The sequence below is a fragment of the Ahaetulla prasina genome, chromosome 3 (genome assembly GCF_028640845.1).
Source record: "Ahaetulla prasina isolate Xishuangbanna chromosome 3, ASM2864084v1, whole genome shotgun sequence".
In the NCBI taxonomy this organism is placed as follows: Eukaryota; Metazoa; Chordata; class Lepidosauria; order Squamata; family Colubridae; genus Ahaetulla; species Ahaetulla prasina.
The window spans coordinates 20,269,780-20,279,986 of NC_080541.1; the positions used below are offsets into that span (position 1 = coordinate 20,269,780).

Genomic DNA, 10,207 nt, shown 5'->3' on the forward strand with positions numbered 1-10,207 from the left:
CAACCTAGCAGTTCGAAAGCACGTAAAAAATGCAAGTAGAAAAATAGGGATCACTTTTGGTGGGAAGGTAACAGCATTCCGTGCGCCTTTGGCGTTGAGTCATGCCGGCCACATGACCACAGAGACATCTTCGGACAGCGCTGGCTCTTCAGCTTTGAAACGGAGATGAGCACCGCCCCCTAGAGTCGGGAACGACTAGCACATATGTGCGAGGGGAACCTTTACCTTTATATAAGATATGTGAGATAAGATGATAAGGCAGCAGTGGATAGACAATGGCTAAATGATGATGCATATGTGCATATGTGATATAAAGGTATATGCATATGTGATATAAAGGTAAAGGTTCCCCTCACACATATGTGCTAGTCATTCCTGACTCTAGGGGGCAGTGCTCATCTCCGTTTCAAAGCTGAAGAGCCAGCGCTGTCCAAAGACATCTCTGTGGTCATGTGGCTGGCATGACTAAATGCCAAAGGCACACGGAACGCTTTTACCTTCTCACCAAAGGTGGTCCCTATTTTTCTACTTGCATTTTTTACATGCTTTCAAACTGCTAGGTTAGCAGAAGCTGGGACAAGTAATGGGAGCTCACCCTGTTCTGTGGCACTTGGGATTTGAACCACTGAACTGCCAACCTTTCGATCGACAAGCTTAGCGTCTTAGCCACTGAGCTACCGTGTCCCTCCTATATGTGATATATATATATCTATATATATAAATATATATATATATATATATATATATATATATATATATATATATATATATATATATATATATATTTGTTTTCTGAGGTTTTCACGGGTGTTTGTATATAGGTCTTTGTTGTTAGAGTTTCTCGTAAAATTGAGAAGTGTCTTGGCGACGTTTGACGTCTCATTCGTCATCTTCAGGCTTCAGCTTGTTCTGAGAGCAATGTGATGGCAGCTGTTTCTTCCTTTTAACTGCTAGTGGGGGTTTGAACTGATTGGGTGGGAGCTTGGCTGTGCTCTGATTGGATGGGGGTTTTTCTGTGCTCTGATTGGCTGGGGGTGTGTCCTGTGTTCCCCCTGCAGCACAGACTAGACTGAGCACAACCAAGCCCCCACCAACACAGGACACACCCCAGCCAATCAGAGCACAGAAAACCCCATCCAATCAGAGCACAGCCAAGCTCCCACCCAATCAGTTCAAACCCCACTAGCAGTTGAAAGGAAGAAACAGCTGCGATCACACATTGCTCCCAGAAGCACGGTTGAAGCCTGAAGATGACGAATGAGACTTCGTCAAACGCCGCCAAGACACTTCCAATTTTACACGGAGAAAACCCAACAACTAAAGACATATATATATATATATATATATATATATATATATATATATATATATATATATATATATATATATATATATATATATATATATATATATATATATATATATATATATATATATATATCTATACACACACACACACATACACACACATACACACATATCTCAAGAACTTTCCTTGTTCCAGCAGCTCCATGGTTGCGTGATCAAAATTCAGATGCTTGGCAACTGATTGATATTTATGACTGTTGCAATATCATAGGTCATGTGAACACTTTTTGTGTCTTTCCAACAAGCAAAGTCAATAGGAAAGCCAGATTCACTTAACAAACAAGTTACTAACAAAATAATAGGGTAACATAGTTGGATGGGACCTTAGAGGTCTTCTAGTCCAACCCCCTGCTCAAGCAGGAAACCCTATATCCTTTCAGACAAATGGTTGTCCAATCGCCTCTTAATAACTTCCAGTGATGGAGCATTCACAGGGGGCAAATCGTACCACTGATGGATTGTTCTCACTCTTAGGAAATTCCTCCTTAGTTCTATGTTGCTTCTCTTCTTGATTAGTTTCCATCCATTCCTTTTGTCCTACTTACTATCTTCACAACTGCAGTGATTCACTTAATAATGGTGGCAAAAGGGGTTGTAAAATGGGGCAAGACCAACTTAATGGGGCGCTTAGCAACAGAAATGTTGGGCTCAATTGTGGCCATAAGTCGAGGGTCACCTGTAACGAATTGTGTGGCTCATTAAAGTGATAGGTCCACTCATTTGTGTTTAACACTGCTTGCAAAGAATGAACAATACAAATTCCATTGATTGGGTTTTTAGAGATCCAAATTAGGTGCAGAAAAAACAACTGAACTCTCAGGGGGATGAGATAGGAGACTATATTCTCCATATAAAGACCCTGCAGAATTTTGTTTCTCCAAATTTACAATCACTTTCGCAAGTCTCTCTTTGTCCAATATTCTAAAGGCACGGTGATACATTTTGCATTGTGGCATCCTTATTCTGCATTTCCAATTCATTGCTAAAGAATTCCAAGTATTAAATTTAATCATTATGGGATTTCTCAGGAAATCCAGTGAGAAAATATCAACAGGCAAGCATTATTATTTAATTATATTAATTGCTTGTAGTTCTTCTTTTCAATAATCTTGCCCCGATCTCTTAATTTTTTTATGTGTTTTTTTTTTCCTCATGGACAGGTATGTGATTCAGACACGATGCTTGATCCAGCATCTTCGGTGGAAATGGTGAAGGTTTTAGAAGAAGATCCAATGGTTGGTGGTGTTGGAGGAGATGTTCAGGTGAATACAGTAATCTTTAGTATGGCTTTTTGTTTGTTTGTTTTTTGGTGCTTTCACATCCATCCTGACTCTTCACAACTGCTTGGACAAGTCTCTACAGTTTACCTGGCAAGATTTCAGAACTGGTTTGTCCTGATCTCCTTCCTGTGTCATAGTGATTGACCCAATGACCCAGCTGGTTTTGTGTCTAAAGTGGAATTAGAACTAGTAGGCAGGCTCCATTTTGATCATAAATCAAGGACTACCTGTCCATCAGAAAAAGGTGACAGATAGATTTGTTGAATACATATTAAATATTAACACAGGGATTATTGGTCTGATGAGTTACAGAAGATTGGGTATGAAACTCCCTTAGTCAGAATAATTGTGGTGACCCAGGCCCTAGTAGGTAGTAATAAACTTAGTCCGTGGAAAAACAAAGTTTATTCGAACAGCTGGGAATTACTTCATTCCCAGCATTATTCAACTCAAAGTAAAATAAATGTCTCCCAACACAAATTCCTCAGTTATTTCACAAATCTTGGCCCAATTAGGCAAACTGCCAAAGGCCCTTCCTGGAAAATATCCAGAAGTCACAAAAACAAAGTTGTATACGAAGCAGAAGACAAAGCAGAAGACACAGCTACAACATTGTTTTCCGGCAAAGCTGAAACACCGGTGCTGGTCTGTTTTAAGCCTTATGGGAGGGGCCAATCATCTCTTGGCCCTACTCCCAAGTTGTCCTCTCTGCTTGAGTTGCTCTTGCCTTCTGTCAGCTCTTCTCATGCGTGCATTAGGAACAGGCTCCTCCTGTTCCTCTGCCTCACTACTATCAGTCTCTGGAGGCTCTGGAGTCCGCACCTCACTCTCCGATGGCCCTGGCCTCACCTCAGCCTCATCGCTGTCCAACTCCATAGGCTGCTGATGGTAGGCTGCTGATGGACCACAACTATAATGAGAAAAAGCAAAGCAAAGAAATCTATCCAAACTAAAATATTGGGTCTTTGGAACTCTTGGCTTAATTTTCTAAGGGCCGCCTAGTATGGCAGCAAAAAGCAATAACAATTTTTGGGACATCCTAAAATCTTAAGAAATGTTATTATACAGTTATTATTCTTATGCGTATACGAGTTAGTGAATGAAAATAATAAATGGGAAACTTTCCATATTACAATATTATTTATTTATTTATTTATTTATTATTTAAATTTGTATACCGCCCTTCTCCCGAAGGACTCAGGGCGGTTCACAGCCAAGTAAAAAATAGACAATACACTATAAATACAATTAAAAAATACAATTAAAAAACTTATTAAATTGGCCTCAATTAAAATTTAGAACTAAAACCCCTTAAAAAACCCATAAACTTAAAAACTAACCCAGTCCAGCGCAGATGAATAAGTGGGTTTTAAGCTCGCGGCGAAAGGTTCGGAGGTCCGGAAGTTGACGAAGTCCTGGGGGGAGTTCGTTCCAGAGGGCGGGAGCCCCCACAGAGAAGGCCCTTCCCCTGGGTGTCGCCAGACGACACTGTTGCACCGACGGCACCCTGAGGAGTCCCTCTCTGTGAGAGCGCACGGGTCGGTGAGAGGTATTCGGTAGCAGCAGGCGGTCCCGTAAGTAACCCGGCCCTATGCCATGGAGCGCTTTAAAGACGTTCACCAACACCTTGAAGCGCACCCGGAAAGCCACAGGTAGCCAGTGCAGCCTGCGCAGGATAGGTGTCACTGGGAGCCACGAGGGCTCCTCTATCACCACAAGAGCTGCATTCTGGACTAACTGCAGCCTCCGGATGCCCCTCAAGGGAGCCCCATGTAGAGAGCATTGCAGTAGTCCAGACGAGACGTCACAAGGGCGTGAGTGACTGTGCACAAGGCATCCCGGTCTAGAAAGGGGCGCAACTGGCGCACCAGGCGAACCTGGTGGAAAGCTCTCCTGGAGACGGCCGTCAAATGGTCTTCAAAAGACAGCCGTTCATCCAGGAGAACGCCCAAATTGCGCACCCTCTCCATCGGGGCCAATGACTCGCTCCCGACAGTCAGCCGCGGACTCAGCTGACTGTACCGGGATGCCGGCATCCACAGCCACTCCGTCTTGGAGGGATTGAGCTTGAGCCTGTTTCTCCCCATCCAGACAGATGTTATTAAAAATAACATCGACAGCTTTGTGTCAAGGATAACTGTTGGCTTTGTCTCAGGAACTAATTTTTAACTTTCTCTTGCAGATTTTGAACAAGTACGATTCGTGGATCTCCTTTCTCAGCAGTGTCAGGTACTGGATGGCATTTAATATTGAACGAGCGTGCCAATCCTACTTTGGCTGTGTACAGTGTATAAGTGGACCCTTAGGGATGTACAGGAACTCCTTACTCCATGAATTTGTGGAAGATTGGTATAATCAAGAATTCATGGGGTCTCAGTGTAGCTTTGGAGATGATCGACATCTCACTAACAGAGTCCTAAGCCTGGGCTATGCGACGAAGTACACCGCTCGATCGAAGTGCCTTACGGAAACGCCCATCGAATATCTCAGATGGTTGAACCAGCAGACCCGTTGGAGTAAGTCCTATTTCCGCGAGTGGCTGTACAACGCCATGTGGTTCCACAAACATCACTTGTGGATGACCTACGAGGCAGTCATCACAGGGTTCTTTCCATTTTTTCTCATTGCCACTGTCATACAACTTTTTTACCGGGGGAAACTGTGGAACATCCTTCTCTTCTTGTTGACTGTTCAACTTGTTGGCCTAATCAAGTCTTCCTTTGCGAGCTGCCTTAGAGGGAACATTGTCATGGTGTTTATGTCCCTTTACTCAGTGTTGTACATGTCAAGTTTACTTCCCGCCAAGATGTTTGCAATCGCCACCATAAACAAGGCAGGATGGGGCACATCTGGCCGAAAAACTATCGTGGTCAATTTCATAGGACTCATCCCCGTGTCTGTTTGGTTTACAATCCTTCTAGGCGGGGTTATTTTCACCATATACAAGGAATCTAGAAAGCCATTTTCCGAATCAAAACAGACAGTGCTGATCATTGGGACAATACTTTACGCCTGCTACTGGGTGATGCTTTTGACTTTATATTTAGCTCTTATCACTAAATGTGGCCGGCGGAAGAAGGAACAACAATACGACATGGTGCTTGATGTGTGATTTCACCAGCATTTGGACATTTTCTTCTTCTTGCTGTTTCATCTTTTCTGCCCTTAGCAAAGTTTTTTTTCCCCCCCGAGGGACATGAAAATAAACCTTTTCAGAGTTGGTGGCACTGAATTTGACATCGCTAAGGGAAAAGGACTACTGCTGCTTGGATTTGAAGATTAACGAAGCATGCCAAAGCAAAAGAGAAAAAAAACAAAAAACAAAACAAAAAATAAAATAAAAATGTGATTGTGCCTTTTTTGGTAGGGGGAGGAGGATAAAAATCATGGATTCGACCCATTCCTGTGGGTGGTCTCTGAAAATGCACTTTCTTCTATGAGACATATGTCCGAAAGTGTTAATGTCCTATATACCTCATTACTCACTCTGATATGGACAGACACAGAAGAAAGGGAGTTTTGGAGACACAGGCAAAGGATTTGATAACCCCTTGCGACCATAATTTATAAACTTCTTTGCATTGTTCTGTGATATATTTTTTTTAGAATGATGTGGCACGTGTGTGTGTGTGTGTGTGTGTGTGTGAGAGAGTAAACGTGAAACTGCCAAATGCAATTCCAAAGTCAATTTTTATAAGAGCGAATGACCCAGTTGTATTTTTATATCATTGTAATAATTTGTCTCTGTTTACCTTTTACACCATTTTTTTTTTAAAAAGAAAAGCTCGTATTTTATATTACTGCCAAAAAATCTTTTCTTCCCATCTTCCTTAACAGCCTACTTTTCTAAATAGGTGTTGAAGAATTGTGACTTTAAAATAAAAGGTTGAAAAACGAGAACACCCTTGCCCACAATGTGAAAATGGATGATGCTCTGTGTGTTGTTGTTTTTTAAGAATTAAAACTTAATTTCTGTATTTTTCAATGGACAAATGGCTATTTCTATTACGGTATATATATAAACACGTGTGACTTGCTTTAATTTTATTTGGAAAAAACAACCTGACTGTCAGTTTATGGGGACAGAAAAACGGTGAGGGGGGAACTTCTAAAACGGTCGTCTACATCAGTCCACCAAGTGTTGTTTTTCATGTGAATCTCTATGAGCTTTGGTCAAACCAATTCATCTGATGATAGCGCATCTCACTTCTGCAAACCCCGCCCCTTCTGTAGAGGCATCATGACATCACCTGTCTGTACAAAAGGGGTGGGGCTTCTATTGCAACTGTTCTTTCAGCGTTTTGGTAAAAACAGCCAGAACTGTAGCTCTCCACCTCTGTTGTCACAGTTTCCTTCCAATAATTCCATTATTTGTTACACCTGCAGAATGCTCACCCTACATTCCCCTGGGAATTCTGAGTGACTATGCACAACTCTTGGTGTTCGGTGCGGGTTGTACTGAAGGACATTCTTCCCCATTAAGGCCAAAGGGATAGATATGTGCAATTGTTTTCCCCTCCCAGAAATAACAGAATAACAGAGTTGGAAGGGAGATCTTCTAGTTCAACCCCCTGTTCAAGCAGGAAACTATACCAGTTCAGACAAATGGTTGTACAAATCTCTTCTTAAAAACTTCAAGTGCTGGAGCACCCACAACTTCTGGAGGCAAGTCATTGCACTGGTTAATTGTTCTCACTGTCAGGAAATTTCTCCTTAGTTCCAGACTGGTTCTCTCCTTGATTATTTTCTATCCATTGCTTCTTGTCCTGCCTTCATATGCTTTGGATATTCCAAAACAGAATATATTTCCTGACAGATGAATATATCTCATAATCTCTCAGCCAAAGAACCATGAGGATTTTTAGAGCTGCGGTGATGCAGTGGTTAGAGTGCAGTATTTGTAGGTTAACTCTGCCCACAGCCTGGAGTTCGATCTAGATTGGCTCAAGGTTGACTCAGCCTTCCATTCTTTCGAGGTCAATAAAATGAAGACCCAGATTGTTGGGGGCAATAGGCTGACTCTGTAAACCATTTAGAGATGGCTGTAAAGCACTATGAAGTGGTATATAAGTCAAATATGCTATTGCTTTTGCTATCTTGGAGCAAGGTAATTTACAAATCTAGCTGTGAACACATTACATAATCAAAGATATTACTTAAGGTACTCAGTCATGTAGCAGTTTGGTAGCCATGATCCAGTATTCCTGCTTCTGTGTTACCCAGCAATGTTTAAAAGGTACAGAAATGCCATTAAAATAAAACCAAAAGATTCACAAACCGCAGCAACTGTAAATCAATGTTACTGAAAGTGATTTTTTTTAAATTTACACACAGGAATTGCAACTAAAAGGAATTTAAAGGTCATTTTTCAGTCTGAATGACCCCAGTTTGGAAACTGAAAAGGGGGTCTTAACGTAATTCCTTACTTCCCAAGATTTTAATCACATTAGCTGGGTCTAAAGTTAGGTTAGTCACATATTAACCCAATATCTCATCTCAAAAATTTCCATCCAGGATTCTTAGTCAGCATGGCAACTGGTTGTAAGGGAAACTTGCCAATTAGAAGCATGCCAGTTTATGGAAGATGACTTAAATAAGTAATGTCCCACTGATTTCAATAGACAGAGCTGTGATTAATAATATAATCTCATAAGTGTTTACTATAAAACCCATAGGACTGAATGTGATTTACTCCAAGATAACATGAGCACACTAGATGCAACTCTGTGAAATGAATAAACGTGGGCAAGGCTATAGTAATACTATCTATTCCAAGTTCATCTACACCAGCATTTTCTCAACACTGAGCATTTTAAGATGTGTGGACTTCAACTTCCAGAATTCCCCAGCCAGCATGACTTCTGAGAGTTGAAGTCTTAAAATGGTCAACGTTGAGAAACGCTGTTATTCATTTTTATAAACAAAATTTGTTTTACTTATGCCTATAAGTATAGTTCTAGTTTAGACAAATAAAAATTTGGGGTCTAATGCCTATGGGTTGGGCAAAATCGTATAATATTAATTCTCAAAGGATATTTACTGAAGTATTATCAGCACCACACTGGTTTGCAAATCTAGTTTCTTAGCTGGATTGTGGAAAATATATTCATCTGATTTCAGACATCTCTTTAACCATCTTTTATTAAGATGCTCCTTTCTCTGTCATAAAATGATGTGCAACACACTTCCTTTTTATTTGTCTGTGATATGGAGACAAGCGTGCTTGCTTGCAAATTTGTTTTTGATATACGCTTCAGCTGGGCACGGGGAACACCCTTTTTAGCAACCGAATGGATCAGTATTAATTTTTTTTAAAAAAATGAAACAAAACAAATAAACAACACAAGTGGGGAAAAAAAGAAACTTGACTTTGCCTTTTAACTATTTATATTGTATAAGTTAAAGCTTTGGGGTAATAACGTTTGAGTGTCAAATAATTCATTTCCTTTTATTAAAAAATATTGAATTTATTGCCTGTATTTATTCTAGCAATAATTCAATGCATTTCAAATATAGGTTGTTTAGTACAATTGTTACTTTAATAAATAAAATATTTTTGTACAACTGTGAGTGTATTACATTTTTTTCCTACAATAGTGTCTTCTGCATAGATTCTTAATTTAATCATGGAAGTCAGCACCAAAAGGCAATTGCTGTTTGGGTGATCAATAGTGCAAATGTTTATGTGGATCCATATTTCCATCTAGCTGTATGCATACCTGGTCCCTTTTCTAACTGTAATACAGAGTACTTTTTAACTGCACCAATTTTATATGCAGATTTGTGTTTGTGTGTGAGAGAGAGACAGAGGGGGAAGGAGGGGGAGATGGAGAGAGAAAATAATAATAATAATAATAATAACAACAACAACAACAACAACAACAACAACAGAGTTGGAAGGGACGTTGGAGGTCTTCTAGTCCAACCCCCTGCCTAGGCAAGAAACCCTGCACCACTTCAGACAAATGGTTATCCAACATCTTCTTAAAAACTTCCAGTGTTGGAGCACCCACAACTTCTGGAGACAAGTTGTTCCACTGATTAATTATTCTAACTGTCAGCAAATTTCTCCTTAGTTCTAGGTTGCTTCTCTCCTTGATTAGTTTCTACCCATTGCTTCTTGTTCTACCCTCAGGTGCTTTGGATAATAGCTTTGGCTGTGTTCTCATCATACCTCAAAAAAGCATCTGAAGGTAAAAAATCGGAGGTTCCTCAACCGTTCATTCAAACTGTTCTGTCCCCCTCCACCTCAGTCCGGGAGACACATGAACTGACTCAATTAGCCAGTAATTTAGTCCACGGCAGCTATCAGTTCTGGCAGCAAACCAGCAAACGTCTGCCAAGGTTTTCTTTATCTTCCCTGATGTTACCGGAGCAACCAGGAAGTCAGGAACAAACAGCAATCCAGGCCAAATGCTCAGTCAAATAGTTCAGCTCAAGTTTTCTCCAGTCAGTTTGTTTTGTCCATTACGAAGTAGTAGAGCAGCCCCTCCTGCTTTTATACCCTGTGGGGTGTGGCTCCGTGACTCAGCACTCTCTAGGCCTGCCCCACCCCTTCT

At 40.8% G+C, this 10,207-nt stretch overlaps 1 protein-coding gene across 1 annotated transcript in view; it reads left to right on the forward strand.

The window, feature by feature from the left end:
- HAS2 (hyaluronan synthase 2) overlaps nucleotides 1–9,157 on the forward strand; it is a 49,743-nt gene extending 40,586 nt beyond the window's left edge. Inside the window, exons 3-4 of the mRNA XM_058176965.1 lie at nucleotides 2,529–2,630; nucleotides 4,831–9,157. Coding sequence (XP_058032948.1) covers nucleotides 2,529–2,630; nucleotides 4,831–5,760 — 1,032 coding nt within the window. The 3' untranslated portion in view covers nucleotides 5,761–9,157. The remainder of the gene's footprint in view (nucleotides 1–2,528; nucleotides 2,631–4,830) is intronic.
- Nucleotides 9,158–10,207: the final 1,050 nt, after the last annotated feature.